At 39.5% G+C, this 22,181-nt stretch overlaps 1 protein-coding gene across 1 annotated transcript in view; it reads right to left on the bottom strand.

Annotated features, from left to right (window-relative positions):
- The window catches only part of LOC121381051 (axonemal 84 kDa protein-like), a 32,864-nt gene that overhangs the window by 4,007 nt on the left and 6,676 nt on the right, over positions 1–22,181 (bottom strand). The window contains exons 2-14 of the mRNA XM_041510133.1: positions 16,354–16,438; positions 15,742–15,833; positions 14,742–14,846; positions 13,547–13,687; positions 12,841–12,921; positions 11,960–12,129; positions 8,954–9,114; positions 7,505–7,626; positions 6,882–7,002; positions 4,938–5,081; positions 3,057–3,189; positions 2,324–2,430; positions 1,686–1,852 (exon numbers count right to left, since the gene is read on the bottom strand). Coding sequence (XP_041366067.1) covers positions 1,686–1,852; positions 2,324–2,430; positions 3,057–3,189; positions 4,938–5,081; positions 6,882–7,002; positions 7,505–7,626; positions 8,954–9,114; positions 11,960–12,129; positions 12,841–12,921; positions 13,547–13,687; positions 14,742–14,846; positions 15,742–15,833; positions 16,354–16,438 — 1,629 coding nt within the window. The remainder of the gene's footprint in view (positions 1–1,685; positions 1,853–2,323; positions 2,431–3,056; positions 3,190–4,937; positions 5,082–6,881; positions 7,003–7,504; positions 7,627–8,953; positions 9,115–11,959; positions 12,130–12,840; positions 12,922–13,546; positions 13,688–14,741; positions 14,847–15,741; positions 15,834–16,353; positions 16,439–22,181) is intronic.

Genomic DNA, 22,181 nt, shown 5'->3' with positions numbered 1-22,181 from the left:
TACAGGCTAACTCTTTATTACAGGCCATCTCTTTACCACTGACTATCACCTCAATGGGGAGGATCTCACGTCAATCTCAATCTCTACAATGGAGGCCACTATGGGGAGGACCTCACCTCTATCTCAATCTCTACAATGGCGGCCACTATGGGGAGGACCTCACCTCTATCTCAATCTCTACAATGGCGGCCACTATGGTGAGGACCTCACCTCCATCTCTACAATGGTGGCCACTATGAGGAGGATCTCACCTCTATCTCAATCTCTACAATGGAGGCCACTATGGGGAGGACCTCACCTCTATCTCAATCTCTACAATGGCGGCCACTATGGGGAGGACCTCACCTCCATCTCAATCTCTACAATGGCAGCCACTATGGGGAGGATCTTACCCACCTCTCAATCTCTACAATGGTGGCCACTATGGGGAGGACCTCACCTCTATCTCTATCTCAATCTCTACAATGGCAGCCACTATGGTGAGGATCTCACCTCCATCTCAATCTCTACAATGGCGGCCACTATGGGGAGGACCTCACCTCTATCTCAATCTCTACAATGGCGGCCACTATGGGGAGGATCTTACCTCCATCTCAATCTCTACAATGGCGGCCACTATAGGGAGGATCTCACCTCCATCTCAATCTCTACAATGGTGGCCACTATGGGGAGGATCTCACCTCTATCTCAATCTCTACAATGGCGGCCACTATGGGGAGGATCTTACCCCCCCTCTCAATCTCTACAATGGTGGCCACTATGGGGAGGACCTCACCTCCATCTCTATCTCAATCTCTACAATGGCAGCCACTATGGTGAGGATCTCACCTCCATCTCAATCTCTACAATGGTGGCCACTATGGGAGGATCTCACCTCTATCTCAATCTCTACAATGGTGGCCACTATGGGGAGGACCTCACCTCTATCTCAATCTCTACAATGGCGGCCACTATGGTGAGGACCTCACCTCTATCTCAATCTCTACAATGGCAGCCACTATGGGGAGGACCTCACCTCTATCTCAATCTCAATCTCTACAATGGCAGCCACTATGGGGAGGATCTCACCTCCATCTCAATCTCTACAATGGCGGCCACTATGGGGAGGACCTCACCTCTATCTCAATCTCTACAATGGCGGCCACTATGGTGAGGATCTTACCCCCATCTCAATCTCTACAATGGCGGCCACTATGGGGAGGACCTCACCTCTATCTCTATCTCAATCTCTACAATGGCAGCCACTATGGTGAGGACCTCACCTCTATCTCTATCTCAATCTCTACAATGGCAGCCACTATGGTGAGGATCTCACCTCCATCTCAATCTCTACAATGGCAGCCACTATGGTGAGGATCTCACCTCCATCTCAATCTCTACAATGGAGGCCACTATGGGGAGGATCTCACCTCTATCTCTACAATGGCGGCCACTATGGTGAGGATCTCACCTCCATCTCAATCTCTACAATGGCGGCCACTATGGTGAGGATCTCACCTCCATCTCAATCTCTACAATGGCGTCCACTATGGTGAGGATGTCACCTCCATCTCAATCTCTACAATGGCAGCCACTATAGGGAGGACCTCACCTCTATCTCAATCTCTACAATGGCGGCCACTATAGGGAGGATCTCACCTCCATCTCAATCTCTACAATGGCGGCCACTATAGGGAGGACCTCACCTCTATCTCTATCTCAATCTCTACAATGGCGGCCACTATGGTGAGGACCGCTCGGTTCAACCCGCGGGGCCGGATCTCCCACGACTGGAAGGGCATGTTGATGTGAGCATCCTGCAGCAGGGCCAACGTTCCAAATCGACTAGTCTTGAAATCAAGCGTCCGTTTTTCTGAAATATCAATTACAGAAATGTTGTATGTGCATGCAATCATGCTGTTAAAAAATCCTATTGAATTAAGGTCCATACAAAACATGGAGCCAGTTGTTCAAAGCATAGTTAAATGAACCCTGGGTTATGTATGGGTACTTTTGATTGTTCTAAATCAAGTTTAAACATTATGTTTTCAGTTAATATTTGTATTAATTTTGTCCTTCGTTTTGAAAATTTGTTAATCACTGGGCTAACTAATGTTTGAACTGGCTCATGATCTATAAAATCAGATGGTCTTTATAGAGGTAAAAATTAATGCATTTATGTTCTGAAAGGGCAAATTAATGCAATTTGTCATTACATGATGTGTTCACGTGTTAAATTAGCTTCAAATATTAATGTTTATGGACTATATCTGAATAAATTAAATTAAAGAGAGAGGCAAGTGGCCATGCTTCATTAAGTGGTCTGTTGTAAAATTAAACCTACCTTCATTATATACAATGTCTGAAAATCCATTAAGCCTCCAGAGTTTGTGTTTGTCGTCCCACCAAGTAATCTGTGGTTCCTCCAAGTAAACCTGGTTTGTTGGAAGTCTGTACACAATTAAAGAAAACACAAATTACATAACTAAAAGAACAATCAACTGCTAACAATGGAAAAAACGAAACTATGGCTATTTGATATCTAGTATGTGAAAGTTCACAACTGGGAGAGAGTGAGAGTGAGAGTGAGAGTGAGAGTGAGAGTGAGAGAGAGAGAGAGAGAGAGAGAGAGAGAGAGAGAGAGAGAGAGAGAGAGAGAGAGAGAGAGAGAGAGAGAGAGAGAGAGAGAGAGAGAGAGAGAGAGAGAGAGAGAGAGAGAGAGAGAGAGAGAGACAGACAGAGAAAGAAATAGATAGAGAGAGAGAGAAATAGATAGAGAGAAACAGTGACACACAGACAGCAATAGAATGGGAAGGCTGTTACTACCAAATAATAGTACGAGATTTTTAATATGCACTTTCATAAAACAGGACGATACATCCACCCCTCCTAAAAGATGCAACATAACTAATGATTTTGCAAGAGATTTTTTTATTGACATTTTAAAAAACCCCATATATGCTTGCATTTACTCTCTCATCCCCTGAATATGATAGTTAAGCACATGAATTTGTTATTGTCCCCTAACTGCACTAAACTATGTCTGAGTGGACTGACATATATTTATTATATCTCACTTAATATGGATTCCCACTGGTGGTTTCTCATCTCGCTTCTCCTGAGTGTGCGAGTCCTTTTGGTCCTTGGTCTGGTTCGCAGCTGCTGGCTCAGCCTTGTATTCTAGGTAATTCAGTTCAGGGGGGTCCACCACTATGGTTACATGTAAAAATAGAGTACAATTCAGTTCTGTGTTTAGTGGGTCCAGCACTATGGTTACATGTAACAATAGAGTACAATTCAGTTTGGTGTTTAGGGGGTCTAGCACTATGGTTACATGTAACAATATAGTACAATTCAGTTTGGTGTTTAGGGAGTCAAGCACTATGGTTACATGTAAAAATAGAGTACAATTCAGTTTGGTGTTTAGGGGGTCTAGCACTATGGTTACATGTAACAATATAGTACAATTCAGTTTGGTGTTTAAGGGGTCTAGCACTATGGTTACATGTGAAAATAGAGTACAATTCAGTGTGGTGTTAAGTGGGTTCAGCACTATGGTTACATGTAAAAATAGAGTACAATTCAGTTTGGCGTTTAGGGGGTCCAACACTATGGTTACATGTAAAAATAGAGTACAATTCAGTTTGGTGTTTATGGAGTCTAGCACGATGGTTACATGTAAAAATATAGTACAATTCAGTTTGGTGTTTAGTGGGTCCAGCACTATGGTTACATGTAAAAATAGAGTACAATTCAGTTTGGTGTTTAGGGGGTCCAGCACTATGGTTACATGTAAAAATAGAGTACAATTCAGTTTGGTGTTTAGTGGGTCCAGCACTATGGTTACATGTAAAAATAGAGTACAATTCAGTTTGGTGTTTAGGGGGTCCAGCACTATGGTTACATGTAAAAATAGAGTACAATTCAGTTTGGTGTTTAGGGAGTCAAGCACTATAGTTACATGTAAAAATAGAGTACAATTCAGTTTGGTGTTTAGGGAGTCGAGCACTATGGTTACATGTAAAAATAGAGTACATACAATTCAGTTTGGTGTTTAGGGAGTCAAGCACTATGGTTACATGTAAAAATAGAGTACAATTCAGTTTGGTGTTTAGGGAGTCGAGCACTATGGTTACATGTAAAAATAGAGTACATACAATTCAGTTTGGTGTTTAGGGAGTCAAGCACTATGGTTACATGTAAAAATAGAGTACAATTCAGTTTGGTGTTTAGGGAGTCTAGCACTATGGTTACATGTAAAAACAGAGTACAATTCAGTTTGGTGTTTAGGGAGTCTAGCACTATGGTTACATGTAACAATAGAGTACAATTCAGTTCTGGGGGTAGAGTGAGTGTCCACCACTAGGGTTAAGCCGGTGGTTTTACTGACACAATTTGTTTTTTATTGGTGATGCGAAACAAAGTCAATAAGATTTGAAATTTGCAACAGTAAAACCACCAATCTATGTCGGTAAATAAGAAAATGCAAAAGAGTTATTACTATTCTAATTTCAACCATTTATTGTTGTTTTTAATAACAAATTATTATACTTTTTAAACAAATAACCAACTAGTGATGTCATAAGGTAATTCGGTAACTACAACTCAACTTCAAAAATCTGCATCTGGTAAAACACAGGTTTTATCACCTGAAATTGTAATAGACATCTAGATTCATTCTCATAAATGTTTTAATTAGAATAAATATAACTTACTCCCACCCCCCCAAAAAAAACCCAACCCAACCTTTTCTCTAATTAGTTGCTGAGACAAACCTTTAAAAATATAATTTTTTGTAATGTCACCAACTCATAAAATGATGCTGATCCACATCAATTTTTTTACCCGTTGTAATGTAATATTTAAAGAAACAAAAAGCCTGCCACTTGACACTACTAGCAAATTGGATCCCAGCAAACGACATACATTGTGCTGGGATGGCCTCGGAGTGCACCTACGTGTAGTGATGGTCCACTTGTTGACGGTCTTCGGCTGTGGAGGCAACTCCAGCAGGTTGAAGGTGATGATCTCCCCAATCACATGGAATGCACGCAGATCCAGCACGTCGTCAAACTCATCAAAGTCCAGCCACTCCACAGGCTCTAAAAACAAACACAAAATGTGTTTTTGATCATATGTCACCAACGAACATGGTACGCATGCAGATCCAACAAAATTGATCAGTCCAGCCACTCCACAGGCTCTACAAACAAATACACAAATGGGAAATGCTTTGTTACCTTTATATTTAAGGTTCATCTCTTATTTCTTTTAGATTCTTCAAAGTTTGAACAAAACAAAAAGTATGTGCAAGCTGTGTGAATTGGAGAAGCCATTTACACAAAAGTTTGCCATGTTTTTGTTTGTTGTTCATACACACATTAAAAAATGAACAAACTTTGCTACAGCTTTACATTATAATGACTAAAATGGAAATTGGAGAAAACGTTTCTCTTTTACGAATACTTCACCTGACCTCAAAGGCATATTCTCCTAAGGACAGTAGTCCGAAAATTCCAACAGCCAATGAGATGGCTTAAACATCTTCCAATGAGTCCTCCTTCCTGTTCCAGTCATGTGAAATAGAAAATAAATTACTTTTTGCAATGTGTTTTTGGTGATATATTATCAACAAACCCAGCAGCCTGCCATGATTGTGTTACGTACCTGGTGTTACTCGGTCCTCATAAACCTCCTCCTCCATGATTGTGTGTTATGTACCTGGTGTTACTCAGTCCTCATAGTCCTCCTCCATGATTGTGTGTTACGTAATTGGTGTTACTCGGTCCTCATAGTCCTCCTTCTCCATGATTGTGTGTTACATACCTGGTGTTACTCGGTCCACAGTCCTCCTCTTCCTCCTCCTCCATGATTGTGTGTTACATACCTGGTGTTACTCGGTCCTCATAGTCCTCCTCTTCCTCCTCCTCCATGAGTGTGTGTTACATACCTGGTGTTACTCGGTCCTCATAGTCCTCCTCTTCCTCCTCCTCCATGAGTGTGTGTTACATACCTGGTGTTACTCGGTCCTCATCTTCCATGATTGTGTGTTACATACCTGGTGTTACTCGGTCCTCATAGTCCTCCATGATTGTGTATTACGTACCTGGTGTTACTCGGTCCTCATAGTCCTCCTCAACCTCCACCTCCATGATTATGTGTTCGTACCTGGTGTTACTCGGTCCTCATAGTCCTCCTCCTCCATGATTATGTGTTATATACCTGGTGTTACTCGGTCCTCATAGTCCTCTTCCTCCTCCATGATTGTGTGTTATGTACCTGGTGTTACTCAGTCTTCATAGTCCTCTTCCTCCTCCTCCATGATTATGTGTTACATACCTGGTGTTACTCGGTCTTCATAGTCCTCTTCCTCCTCCTCCATGATTATGTGTTACATACCTGGTGTTACTCGGTCCTCATAGTCCTCCTCCATGATTATGTGTTACGTACCTGGTGTTACTCGGTCCTCATAGTTCTCCTCCATGATTGTGTGTTACATACCTGGTGTTACTCGGTCCTCATAGTCCTCCTCCTCCATGATTGTGTATTATGTACCTGGTGTTACTCGGTCCGCATAGTCCTCCTCAACCTCCTCCTCCATGATTATGTGTTACGTACCTGGTGTTACTCGGTCCTCATAGTCCTCCTCCATGATTATGTGTTATGTACCTGGTGTTACTCGATCCTCATAGTCCTCCTCCATGATTATGTGTTACATACCTGGTGTTGCTGGGTCCTCATAATCTCCTCTTCCTCCTGAACCTCCTTCTCCATGATTGTGTGTTACGTACCTGGTGTTACTTGGTCCTCATAGTCCTCATCTTCCTCCATGATTGTGTATTACGTACCTGGTGTTACTCGGTCATCATAGTCCTCTTCCTACTTGATTGTGTGTTACATACCTGGTGTTACTCGGTCCTCATAGTCCTCCTCTTCCTCCTCAACCTCCTCCTCCTTGGTCTCCTCCTCCTCAGGCTTCTCCTCCTCCTCCTTCCCAAAATTTTGTAGCTGACTCAACAGGTCCTAAAAAAATATAAACATTAGCCAGTCTACAAATAACTTTATGGAATTATTTATAAAAAGTTTTTTCCCAAATTGCAAAAAAATAAGCTTTTCTTTAAATAGAGATTTCTAATATTCTCTCCTCTTTGTGGACATCTTTAACCAGCACTTACATGACTATGCAAATATTTTTACACAAACAATATTTTACATCTGGAACCCACTCTTAATTCAGTGACAATACTGAACATAGGCCATGAACGTAGAATGAGAAAACAGAGTTATTAATTTATTTATTTTTTACAAAATATATGGGGTTTATAGTGGGGCCCCATTTTTGGGGGGGTGAGTGGGGGGATGGAGAGACCTAAGGACACACATCTGAAGTGAATCAGGATCAGGGCCCATTTTACGAAGCAATCTTAGCACTAAGATCACCTTAAGTGCCTAGCTGTCTTATCACTTAAGGTGATGTTAGTCCTAAGAGTGTATTGTAGGCTGGGTCTGAGGACATGACTCTCACCATGGTGTTGTCTTTCTCCACCTCGGCCTCCTGCTCCTCCTGCTGCTCCCCTTCCTCCCCCGGGCTCTCCGTCTCTTCCGGCACCTCCTCCTTCACTTCCTCCTCCACCACCACTTCCGGAACTGATATCAAACAGGTTATATCACAAAACAATTCACAATAACTTAGCTTGGTTTAAACTCCCCTGACTTAAAGTAGAAGTAACCATTTAAAATACTAACATACTGTGAGCATTGACAATTTTGTAGTAATTTTTGGTTTTTAATTTGACATGAGCTAATAATTACTTTCCTTGGAACTAGTTTGAGAAGAGTCATGGGGAGTGAGAGTGATAGCTCCCCTTAAGCTGCGAGGTCTGGCTAAGGCGCCATTCACAGATATCCACATTTTTACATGTACCACCTGTAAGCTGGGAGAAGTGTGCACTTTTTAAATGAAATCTTGATGAAAATATCCCTTGCAAAAATCAACATTTCAGATGTCCACTTTAACCTTCTGACTGCAGGCGAAATATCTCACCCGATGTAATGCCAGTCGACATAATGTACACTGTATACAGTGCATTACCCAATTCATATTTCAACACTCACCGGAAATTAATTATACAGTTTCCTGTAAACATTACTTGACACAATGGCTGCTTTAGTTTTTGTTTTTCAATGGAAAATACCTTTTTCGGCAAGTATTTTTGCTTGACAACAATGGCAGCATATCGCAGTCATTTTCAGAGATTGATAGCTGATTGTGACAGCTAATTTGATAATAAATTTGATTGTTTTATCAACAACGAAAATCACCAAATATTGGGATATGAATCATAGTTCATTTTAAAAACAAATTCTGGTCAGAAAACCAGTTATTGGGAATAATGGACATAAATACTGGATAGCTGGCCACAAATGCCAGTAAGTAAATGCAACTTTTTAGATTTTTTGCCTAATTTTAGTCAACATTAACTGATCTAAAATATCATAAAAATTATAAAAACCCACGAAAATAATACTTACCATTCAAATATGAACTTTATTTTATGTATTTATAAAACATTTAAGTTAATATATGTGAGTAAAAATTATAAACTTGTACCCACTAAACATGTTTTTTGTCAAAAATTAATCCAGTAGTCTAAAGGTTAAAGGGGGGGGAGTAATTAAATTTCTCGTCTACCATTAAGTTTTTCGATACACTGTGATTAATATCCATAGATGCAACTATAAACCAAGTTTCTCTGACCTGGGAGTTATAGTTTATGAGACTCTCCTAACAGCAAAACTTTTAACAAAAAAGTTGACATCATTACCACCACTGTCGTTGGAAAAATAATACCTATATACCTAAAAAGTATGATTTGTAGACTTGTGAATAACCCCTAAACTAGCTCAAATTAAATAGTTTCTACTGAAGTATGTTTTTTATTTATTAGAAAATAAATAATGCAAAGAATTCTACCTTCAGGTTCTTTTATCTTTGGTCTAGGCAAGAATGCTTTGCACTGAGGTGACCAGTGATCGAACTTCGTGAACAGAACTCTAATTGCACAGTTAGTCAGGGCCAAGGTTCGTGGAATGTCAAAGGTGAAACCTTTGTTGGAAAACTCATAGGTCTTAATTCTGAAAATACATTTTAAATGTTGAAGAAATATGAATACTGCATGTATTATTATGTACAAAATCACAGATGTTCATAAAACATTAAGCATAATGATATCCTGTCCCACCTGTGGAACCCATCATGAGCATAGCTTACAGATATATGAATTTCATCTAAACAAACCATTGTATGATTCATATACTAATTTCAACTGAAGACACCTTTGATTGTTGCTGAGCTTTCTCTAGATACAGAAACATACCAGAGTCTACTGATTTTAGTTAAACACATCTTTGATCTTGATGAAGTTTTCCCATATACAAAGATGATTAAATCTATTCATTTTTATCTGACACATGTTTGATTCTTGCTGAGGTTTCCACAGACATACAGTATTATCGTAGTCTACCGATTTCAATTAAACACATTTCTGATTCTTGCTGAGGTTTCTCCAGACACAGAGACAGATGGCGGAGTCTACTGATTACCTCTGATTCTTGTTGAGGTTTCCCCAGACACAGAGACAGATGTCAGATTCTACTGATTACCTCTGATTCTTGCTGAGGTTTCCCCAGACACAGAGACAGATGGCCGAGTCTACTGATTACCTCTGATTCTTGCTGAGGTTTCCCCAGACACAGATGGCCGAGTCTACTGATTACCTGTGATTCTTACTGAGGTTTCTCCAGACACAGAGACAGATGGCCGAGTCTACTGATTACCTCTGATTCTTGCTGAGGTTTCCCCAGACACAGAGACAGATGGCCGAGTCTACTGATTACCTTTGATTCTTGCTGAGGTTTCCCCAGACACAGAGACAGATGTCAGATTCTACTGATTACCTTTGATTCTTGCTGAGGTTTCCCCAGACACAGAGACAGATGGCCGAGTCTACTGATTACCTCTGATTCTTGCTGAGGTTTCCCCAGACACAGAGACAGATGTCAGATTCTACTGATTACCTCTGATTCTTGCTGAGGTTTCCCCAGACACAGAGACAGATGGCCGAGTCTACTGATTACCTTTGATTCTTGCTGAGGTTTTCCCCAGACACAGAGACAGATGGCCGAGTCTACTGATTACCTTTGATTCTTGCTGAGGTTTCCCCAGACACAGAGACAGATGTCAGATTCTACTGATTACCTCTCATTCTTGCTGAGGTTTCCCCAGACACAGAGACAGATGTCAGATTCTACTGATTACCTTTGATTCTTGCTGAGGTTTCCCCAGACACAGAGACGGATGGCCGAGTCTACTGATTACCTCTGATTCTTGCTGAGGTTTCCCCAGACACAGAGACAGATGGCCGAGTCAACTGATTACCTTTGATTCTTGCTGAGGTTTCCCCAGACACAGAGACAGATGTCAGATTCTACTGATTACCTCTGATTCTTGCTGACGTTTCCCCAGACACAGAGACAGATGGCCGAGTCAACTGATTACCTTTGATTCTTGCTGAGGTTTTCCATAGACACAGAGACAGATGGCCGAGTCTACTGATTACCTTTGATTCTTGCTGAGGTTTCCCCAGACACAGAAACAGATGGCCGAGTCAACTGATTACCTTTGATTCTTGCTGAGGTTTTCCACAGACAGATGGCCGAGTCTACTGATTACCTCTGATTCTTGCTGAGGTTTCCCCAGACACAGAGACAGATGTCAGATTCTACTGATTACCTTTGATTCTTGCTGAGGCTTCCCCAGACACAGAGACAGATGGCCGAGTCTACTGATTACCTCTGATTCTTGCTGAGGTTTCCCCAGACACAGATGGCCGAGTCTACTGATTACCTGTGATTCTTGCTGAGTTTCTCCAGACACAGAGATAGATGGCCGAGTCTACTGATTACCTCTGATTCTTGCTGAGGTTTCCCCAGACACAGAGACAGATGGCCGAGTCTACTGATTACCTTTGATTCTTGCTGAGGTTTCCCCAGACACAGAGACAGATGTCAGATTCTACTGATTACCTTTGATTCTTGCTGAGGTTTTCCCTAGACACAGAGACAGATGTCAGATTCTACTGATTACCTCTGATTCTTGCTGAGGTTTCCCCAGACACAGAGACAGATGGCCGAGTCTACTGATTACCTTTGATTCTTGCTGAGGTTTCCCCAGACACAGAGACAGATGTCAGATTCTACTGATTACCTCTCATTCTTGCTGAGGTTTCCCCAGACACAGAGACAGATGTCAGATTCTACTGATTACCTTTGATTCTTGCTGAGGTTTCCCCAGACACAGAGACGGATGGCCGAGTCTACTGATTACCTCTGATTCTTGCTGAGGTTTCCCCAGACACAGAGACAGATGGCCGAGTCAACTGATTACCTTTGATTCTTGCTGAGGTTTCCCCAGACACAGAGACAGATGTCAGATTCTACTGATTACCTCTGATTCTTGCTGACGTTTCCCCAGACACAGAGACAGATGGCCGAGTCAACTGATTACCTTTGATTCTTGCTGAGGTTTTCCATAGACACAGAGACAGATGGCCGAGTCTACTGATTACCTTTGATTCTTGCTGAGGTTTCCCCAGACACAGAAACAGAGGGCCGAGTCAACTGATTACCTTTGATTCTTGCTGAGGTTTTCCACAGACAGATGGCCGAGTCTACTGATTACCTCTGATTCTTGCTGAGGTTTCCCCAGACACAGAGACAGATGTCAGATTCTACTGATTACCTTTGATTCTAGCTGAGGCTTCCCCAGACACAGAGACAGATGGCCGAGTCTACTGATTACCTCTGATTCTTGCTGAGGTTTCCCCAGACACAGAGACAGATGGCCGAGTCTACTGATTACCTCCGATTCTTGCTGAGGTTTCCCCAGACACAGAGACAGATGTCAGATTCTACTGATTACCTTTGATTCTTGCTGAGGTTTCCCCAGACACAGAGACAGATGGCTGAGTTGTCCTTGCAGTACTGCAGATTGTTGGTCTCAGAGTCCTGCAGGCTGGTCGCGTCACACAACACCTGCAGCGTGGCTAGGTCCAGCTTCGTCTTCACTAAGTTCTGCAGCTCCTCGATCGTCTAAACAGATGCAGATCACTTACAGTACATTGTACAACACAAAACATAATGTAGAGAAATACAGTACCAGGCCTGGTGCTCATAAAACATTTTAGAGTCTAGACTCAAGACTCTTAATAAAGTGCTGCTGGCTAAATTTATTTACAGCTCTTTTTTTCAGAATAAAGAAAGGTATATTTGTTTAACGACACCTCAGCACATTTTAAGCTACAGCTATTTGGTGTCTAACATGGTCACTTCAACACCCGTACTAGTAAAGCAGCAAGAGATTGTATGCACTTCCTTTAAGCCTCTGTACCAATTGTGGGGCATTGATTGGGATGGAAAAAACCAGTCCATAGAAGGCATTCAATTCTGCAGCCCACTGTATCAGGCGAATAATCTACTGAATGATCTAAATCTTGCTTCTTCATCTACAGAGAGATGTAGATAATTTATAGTAGGTATGAGTACAATACACCATGGGTAACACAGTACACAGTAGGTCAAGGTTGTTGGGTTTGTGCATTTATAGCTATTTTTACACAATTCAGACAGAAAAAGTTCATTGCAATGACACTTGTGTCCACCATTACTGTAAGGATAAAAACAGTTTTCAGATTGTTAAAATCTTGAATTAGGATCTCTGTAAATGATATTCATTAACCTAGTGGCCACGAAGCATGGTTAGACTGAAGAATACCCAAGGAGCCACACGCCACATGTGCCTACCTCTTTGCTTGCAGCCAGTTCTCTCTCTGTGATCTCATCAGGAGGTGTGTCATCCAGCATGTACTGTAGCTCGTCAATCAACTGAAAGCACAAAGACATTAACCTAACCATTACTATGTACAGGGTATTTTCTCATTACTGTCTATCAGATTACAGAAAATAATATACAGTGGAATCCATCTAAAAACCGATGTTTAAGTAGTCAGCATACAACAAACAATAGATTTCCCTGGACATGTATCAGCCTAAATAGTTGGGATTGACGCCATTTAAAATGTTTCTATTACTAAAATAAATTAATGTATAAGCTTGTTATCATTTAATTTTAATTTTATTTTAATAACTTGTTTTCATTGTTTTTGTTTACTCTACTGTGCAAAGTTAAGAGTTCTTGTTACACAAGTTTGGCAAATAATTTTCTCACTTCGGTTATTTGGGGGATGCCCATCACATGATTAAAAATATAACACTTCATATACATTTGTGCTTCAAATAGTTGTGACAGTTAGGCACCAATTTAAATAATACTTTAAAAAAAAAAAAAAAAACATTTTTGCTTGTAATACATTTGTGCATATGTTTTACCACAACTTGCTATCCTACTGCCATTCAAATACTATTCTGTCTAGTCAAACAATGATGGAATTAATGCCTCACTTTTCATAATGAAAAAGAACCGTGAGCTGTAAATATAACCATAACTGACCTTCAGATCCATCTCACTGTCTGTGAGGACGGAATCAGCATCGTTTCTGCTGGCTTCCTCCATCTTCAGGTTGATGTATGTGTTGATTTCCCACGGAACTGTCGGGTCTGGGGAGCCATCACATCGCAGGTAGCGCGCCCACTGTGAACATCAACATTAACATGAGGTGTTTATATCACTCATCAAACACAAGTAAAACAGTTGTACAAGGAATTATAATCAAATTAACACCGTCTAGTGTAAGCCCTAAAAAAAAAATGTATTTTTTCGACTTATTCTATTAAAAATAAAATATCTTTCTTTTTATTTAATAAAATGATTACAACAATACAGTATTTGCTGACCAACACACTAACATAATGTTTGTTTCAGTTATAGCAGTTATTTATTAATAGCTCTTCTTACAGATGATACATATGAATAAATATTTAACAAAGATGGGTTTTTCCAAGCCATTTTCTATTTCTTATTTGGGTAAAACATTTTCTTACACACCTGTGTAAGAGATAAACCATTGTAGATAAATATTGTCTCCAACGTATGTTAGAGATAACTCTGGAGACATGTAACTTCATGTAGCTTCTCCATGTTGGTGACCAGAACACCACAGCCATACCATCCAACAAAATAAGGATGTCCAAAACTGACTGTTCTGTAACCTGAAACTGATTACTGTGTGACACATAAATTAACTACCACGTAAGTGTTGTAAATAAGCTTTAGTTGGAAAAGATATACAAATTTATTTTTAAACCTGGATTTTAAGGATACTTAAGATATAGAATAATATGGTCGTGTCCGTTTGATACCAATTAATCCTACAACTATAGTCTGTCCTACCAATCTATAATAATGTTTTTTGTAAATAATTTCAGTTTGCTTTGACGTAAGAAAAAAAGTAAAATTATTTTGGAAATAACAAAAACATACTATTTTTGTGTGCAATTTCCAATCGGCTCAGAAATAAAATAAAGTGTAATAAACTTCATAGCATGAAAAAAGGCATTCCCTGTGGGATGAACTATAGATGCTTTCGCTTGTTAGATACATTTTTAAAAACAACTCGTTGTAAGATAAATGGTATCCAACAGCCATTCATGTAGAATTCTCAATTTCTACCACCTTGATGAAGTATCCTCTATATGCCTATTATGGCTAACAACATAACAAATAAGAACTGCTACTCGTAATTCACCTTCTCTTGTTTCCTGCGTAAGTCATGCTTGTCTTTCAGGGCCATCTTATTGATCTGAAGAAGTTCATCCAAATCAGACATCTGGGTTTTGCGTATCTTTCTTTGCTAAAAAACAAAAGAACAAGTGGTTCATGTATAACTTTTTAAGTGGTTTTTACTAGAATTATCTACTTAACAACACAATATAATATTGACAGCTTCAAGATTTAAAACTAAACTGCAAGGTTAACAAACAAGAAAATTATGTTTTGTGTTGGCAGGGTAATAAAAAAGAATGCTGTAATTACATAAGTTATTAATTCATCATAAAAATAATTTTAAATCCAATTATTTCTTTTAATACTCAATATGCCATTGAAACAAACCTACTTCAAACTGTTTACAAAAACAACTATTACATATGAATGAATTCCATTGAGTACAGTTTTAGTGTACATAGCATGAACTGATGACCTTTCTCGATTTACATAATAACTACTAATTCATAATAACTGATATATGACAAAATAAAAATGCAATCCACAAGCCTATTTCAGTTAGCTGATGTATGTACAAATCATGAAGGCTAAACATGGCTGTTTCAAAAACACTTATAAATTTGTTACGGGGGCAAACAGTCTAAGAGAAATAAATAATACCAAACAGTATCAGCTGGAAATACATTTGAAAACTAGCATTCTGCATGTCCTCTACCAGACACAACACATTTTCATATTTCCTAAGTCCAAGGGTCATAACTCTGTAAAAATGAGTAAACCATCATGAAAGTCAAACTTGATCTGTAGCAGTACATGATAAATCAATACAGAAAATTTCTTCTTAATATATTAATATATTAATTATTTTTGACTTTGTTAAGTGATGTCGGACATGAGAGTCTACCAAACATTGTGACATCAAATAAGGTAGTGATGCACATGACACAATACAATAATCAAATTTAATTTCCACATCCATTAATGAAACATGATGTGAAACTGTGTGTTTTTAAAAACCTTACAGCATTTTCCAATTTTTTTCTTTCAGATGCCTCTTGTTTTTCTAATTCCTTTCGCTTCTTTTCCTCTTCAATAGCAGCAAGTCTTGCTTGTTCTATAAAAAGTAAGAATAATTAAAACATACAATTTAGCACTTCTCTGTCACTAACAACTAACCCACTGTCCTGGACAGACAACCCAGATAGCTGAGGTGGGTTCCGATGACAGTGTGCTTGAACCTAAATTGGATATAAAAAAGTTTGTTTTACGACACCACTTGAACACATTGATTTATTAATCATCAGCTATTGAATGTCAAACATACGGTAATTTTGACATACAGTCTTAGAGAAGAAACCACTACATTTTTCCATTAGTAGCAAGGGATCTTTAATATGCACCATCCCACAGACAAGACAGCGCATACCACAGCCTTTGATATACCAGTCGTGGTGCACTGGCTGGAATGAGAAATAGTCCAATGAGCCCACTGACAGGGATCAATCCTAGACAGACTGTGCATCAGATGTGTGCGTTACCACTGGGCTACGTCCCCCCCTCCCCTAAATTGGATATACATATATGTACAACTATAAATATAAATAAATGAAATGAATGTGAACATTTAAATATACCTTCTTCTTCAGCTTTCCTTTCTGCTTCTTCACGTTTTAGTTTTTCCTTTTCAGCTTTTGACAGCTTTGGTTTTCCTTTGTTGGGCTAAAAAAAACATTTAAACAATTCATTTTAATACAAACTATATTAATGTACTAAATGAACACAATATTACAGAGTTTAAAAGTAAACAGCCACTACTTTTTGCTGACCTTTTGTTTTCTTGTTAACAAATACATTTTTAATCTTCAATATGCCTACAAAATATTACTATTATATTAAATAATTTACTTGTGGAAAAATATGTTTTATATGAAAATCTTGATTGCATGATCCACTATAAATGACAAATAATAAAAATTACAGAATAGTATGTATTGATTGTAAAAACAGAAGATAGAAGGAATTTGAAGTTCATCTTAATCTGAAAAAACCCACTGGTGTGACTTTACCCTGATTTTTTCTGCCAGAGTTGAATCTATTTACCAGGTAACCATTTTTCAGCAATTCTTTACTTGAAAATTGATATGATAGCCTGTCACAAATCTTGTGGACAGTTGCTCTACTGTGAAGATACAGTGTGCTTGTATGGGAGGGGGGTGGGGGGTTCCCGGGGATTGAAACCCCTCCATACTCAATTTATTTTTATATTTTCGCAATATATTTTCTGGGGGAGCATGACTCAACCATCCTAAAAACTTTGATCACCACAGTTTAGACCCCCCTCCACACATACATACCCCACTAAATTTCCTACATACGTGCCTGATGCTGGAAGTCATAAAGAAACCATTGCAGATGTTTCTGGGCCTGTGCTTATAAGACTTGTGTCTAATGACTTCATAAGCAGACAATTTATACAGTGTCAGAATTTGTTAGATAGTCTCTACAAAAACCAGCTGCAATAGACCAACACCTGGGGGTGGGATGTAGCCCAGTGGTAAAGCGCTCGCCTACTGGTGGGCCCACTGGGGGTATTTCTTGTTCCAGCCAGTGCACCACGACTGGCATATCAACGGCTGTGGTAGGTAGTGGGTTTCCTCTCTAAAGACAACATGTCAGAATTACCAAATGTTAGACATCCAACAGAAAATAATTAATAAATCAATGTGCTCCATTGGTGTAGTTAAACCAGAAAACATTTTGTTCAGTATCGTGTCACCACAAAATGTACTTTTTCCTTCTACTACCAGTCTGGGGCACAGGTTGGAATGGAAATAAAGTCCATGAGGGTGATCAAACCTGCAAACTATCACACCTCAGGCAGAGACTGAGAGTGCTCTACCACAGTTAAACATTATTGTTTGTTTTGTTAAAGGACACCACTAGTATATATTAATTAATCAATCATCAACTACCTGTATGGGATATCAAACATTTGGTAATGCTGACATGTAGTCTTGAGAGGAAACCTGCTACATTGTTTAATTAGCAACAACTGATTTTTCATATGCTTTTTCTCACAAGCAGTATAGCAGATACCACAGACTTTACAAGACAATGGTTTTGAACAGAGAAAACCCAATGGATATATCGACGAGGTTCGTTCCAACCCAAGCACCTATAGACAAGTGTTCTACCGACTAAGCTAAATCCATCAAGTTACATCCAAACATAAAACATTTGCAGAGCACCCTACTAAATAGCCTGTCACAATGTGCTGTAAAATATCTGTACATGCTGACCCTTCACCTCTAGTCCAATGAGGAACCAATAAATAGGAAAACCCACACATTTGCTACATCTAATTCGAATTACTCCACCCCTACCCCCTGCCAAAAATGTCACAACTAATTTACTTTATAACAAGCTTAAGTGTGTACAGGGGGAGGGCTTCTGGATCAAAACCACTCCCTGCTCAAGCAAATTTTCGTTTATCTCAATATATTTTCCGGGTACCATACGTTTCGCCCCAAAACCAGTTAGCCCCCAGTCAGTTCGCCCCCCCCCCCCCTCCCCCGGTAAGACCGGTTCACCCCCAGTGTCAGTTCGCCCCATGTTAGTTTGCCCCAAACGTGTTGTCAGTTCGCCCCCAACTATTTGTCAGTTCCCCATACCCAATAACTATGATTTTAGCAAAGGTTCTTTTGTTTTCTTTGTTTTTGTTCTGGCTATGCGTGCACGTTTGTTTGATAGGTATTAAGGAGGAGAGGGGAAAGGGTTTATGTTTGTTTGTTTGTTGGTAGATAGGCAGGCATAAATACTTTGTGGGAGAACTGACGTGAGGGCGAACTGACTGGGACGAACATGCTTGGGGCGAAACGTCAGGCATTCATATTTTCCGACCCCTCCCCCCCACCAAGCCTCCACCGCTGATATTCCTGCACACGCGCCTGACAAACAATGAATATATTTAGATATATATTATTGACAAATATATCATCAACCAAATATATATATAGCTTGTTAAAACAATTATTAAATGTAAAAAATAAAGTCTTGCTTGACGTAAATAACAAGGTAAATACTTACCATCTTTACCTGCAGAATTTGTTGTTGGATAGCAACGAACTGTCGTAAAACCCGACTAATTTATGTCGCAATATCAATTTGACGTAAGTGTTTTATTTATTATTGACATCAATACTATATTACTACATCCACATATCTCTGCTTTAAATATATCAGCAAACAATAAAATGAATATTAATTCAATACCTCTGTTATGGTTGTAAATTGACGTAAAAATTACAGGTGAGAATAGACTAATACACTACACCAATAAGAGCATTATGTTACGCCACATTACAAATGGTATACATAAAAGCATTAAGAAAACTGGTGTACGTTATTTCTAAACCATGATCACGACCGCTGTACGTCTAAGATTAAAGTCTGTAAGGTCGATGTGCGATTGTTTGACAACAAAAAGCAAGTAAATCGTGTTTGCATTTTATAAGCAATATTAGCCATTGAATTAACAGTGTGAGTAGCGGCTGACCATATGTCAGACAACATTGGGAGGGTGTGGGCCTAACAATTTATGTTAAGTCAGATTCAATTGTGAGTGACAGTAAGAAACCCGACGACAGCTACGTGTAGTACGTATTTACTAATTTAGTGAAAGGCGCACATTAAATGAGTTGCTTCCCTCTATTTAACAAACTTTGGCTCTTCATTCCAACCCAAATTGTACAAGAAATAAGTGGACAAACATAATATATGTACATTGTAAACCTGCCATAGTCTCTAAATCCCCACCCCCTCAGTCGGTTGAGTGCTCGCTTGAGTTGCTTGCGTCGCAGGATCGAACCACCGCGGTGGATCCATTCAACTGATATATTTTTTTCTCGTTCCAACCAGTACACCACAACTGGACAAAGACCGTCGTATGTGTTTTCCTGTCTGTGGGAAAGTGCTTATAAAAGATCCCTTGCTGCATTAGAAAACATGTGGCCGATTTCCTCTGATGAACGTTTGACATCCAATAGTTGATGATTGCTTCCCATCCCGAGTCAGGCCACCGATCTTATGAGAGGTCGGACTCGGGATGGGCGTGTTAAACTAGTTATCATCATCATCAGCTGATGATTAATTAATTGATGTGCTCCAGTGGTGTTGTTAAACAAAACAGACTTTTTTTAAATACCCCCCTCCCCCAACCTCACGTGCTACTGACCCTGGTCGTGCAGTTAGTGCTCTCTTGCAGTTGCCAGCACAGGCTGTCCTTTCTTCCACCCACCCCAACCTCATTCCTGTCCTGGATGAAGAAATTTTCCACACCTAATTTTTACGTAAGAAACTGAAAATATTAAAAGAGAGTATGTCGGATTTCTTCCTGTAGTATGAGAATTAGTAATTAATATGTGAACTAATTGTTACCAGCGAACTTGAAAGTGATCAAGGTAAAAGTTTGTAACATGAAACATATGTTGATTTAAAGCAGGAATCTTTTCATTTGGTATGAATTTTGTGGCTCAAACATTTAAAGTATTGGTGATGAACTGCAAGACCCATATCTCTACCTGGAGGCAGATCCATTCTTATAATCAAGCTGATGACAGTGGTTCAAATCCCATCAAAGCTGGCCCACACTTTCATTCATCTTTCTCATCTATCACTGTCTGCTTATCATTTTCATTATCTTAATATAATAAACTTTTTAGTTTCTCCCACAAGTTTCGACCCTGTCATTCAGTTTCCCCTAACTTCGTCTTCTGAGCTGTCCACACCATTGCCTACCTGTTTCAACATCTGCTACGGGTGGAGTCCCTGTGTATTTCCCTGCACCCACCTGGCATCCTCATAAAGCTGGTCTGACCCATGGCACTAACTAATGACAGCCGGGAGTATAGTAGGTGGTTACAAGTGCTATAAAAGCTATGATATCACAGCGACGCATGCCATTGCCCATAGCCTACAACATGTTTTTTTATGATATTGTAGCACACACTAAGATAGCTTTACAAATCCAGGCCCAGATTCGGGTCTTTTAATTTAATCCAGCCAAAATCCCTACAGAAATGAGAGCCTGTACACCTATGCTAGCCCTATGGTCACATATAGACAGAATTTAACTAGAGGACTCTCAAGCTAATCACAACACAGGTCTGGGCAGGGCACATGTTAATTTCAGTAATTGTAATGCTATTGTCTATGCAATACAATAGCCAGTAGCAATTTGATTATTGAAACTTCGTCTTTTGGGCTGTCCACACTACCGCCTACCTGTTTCAAGTTCCTCTATGAGTGCAGTCTTTGTAGTGTGCTTCCCTGCACCTACCTGGCATCCTCATCCTCTGTTGCTAATAAAACTGGTCTAACCCACGACACTGAATGATTGCCAGTAGTAGGTGGTTACAAATGCCTCTTAACAATGCCAGAAGTAACACTCCAAAGTGGCCGGACCAAACCAACAGCTAAAGCTGATGGGAAATGAGAGGTGTGGCACGGATAGCCACAAGAGATAAGCACCTGTCTCAGTTGGAGACAAGGACTGGGATGTGGAGATGGACAGCAAAAGATGTTGAATGATAGGAGTTGCCAGACTGGGAAGAAATGAGATGGAATTCAAAGGAGAGAAAGAAAAGGGGCAGTGGGATACCCCCCCCCCTCCAAAATACTCCAGATCTTAAATATAGCACCAAATGAAACACTCCAATATATGTAAAGCTACTAAAACAGTTGTTACCAATGTTATGAAATCCCTTGCACAGCATACTCACTTATGGGTGCTGGGATGCACAATCTCAACAGACTCCATGTTGTTTCTGTCTTAAACTCTGGAACTGCTACATACTGTTAAATTTACTATATGGCCTTGCAGGGTACCCACGGGACAGGGAAAACAGGGAAAATGGTTTTAAAAAATTCCCTGCAGGGAAAATTCAGGGAATTTGAAATTTTGGTCTGATTCAGGGAAAATACAGGGAATTTTATTTGGGTGTAATGGAATCTGGAAAAATATCAGTGAATTTTCTTGAGTCCTATATTGTATATACATGGATATGTATACCACATCAGGTACAAATGTAATAAACCTAAGATAGTGGTGTTTTGGATTCCTTTGTCTTTTTCATGATGGTATTGAATGATAGCTACTGGTGATTTCTAGTGTATGTTTCAAAAACTATCATAGATTTATTTTTATTGAGAAATCATCTGGTCACTATATCAAATTGTTCCACCAAGGAAAATGCCGTGTTTATATGATCTACGTATAGCACCCAAAATACTAGAAGTCAAAATGGAAATAAGCGACCATTGCTCCAGAGCTTATTCTATGTATATCAGAAATGTTGAGTCATTAAATTTGGTTATGCCATACTAATGTATCATTAACAGTGACATAGTGTAGTCTTAGATCTGCTTTTCTGACATTTCTGCTATACATAATAATCTTCAATGT

This window comes from Gigantopelta aegis, chromosome 9 (assembly GCF_016097555.1).
Source record: "Gigantopelta aegis isolate Gae_Host chromosome 9, Gae_host_genome, whole genome shotgun sequence".
In the NCBI taxonomy this organism is placed as follows: domain Eukaryota; kingdom Metazoa; phylum Mollusca; class Gastropoda; order Neomphalida; family Peltospiridae; genus Gigantopelta; species Gigantopelta aegis.
Note: the sequence above shows the minus strand (reverse complement) of the source record. Positions and strands in the feature narration are given on the sequence as shown.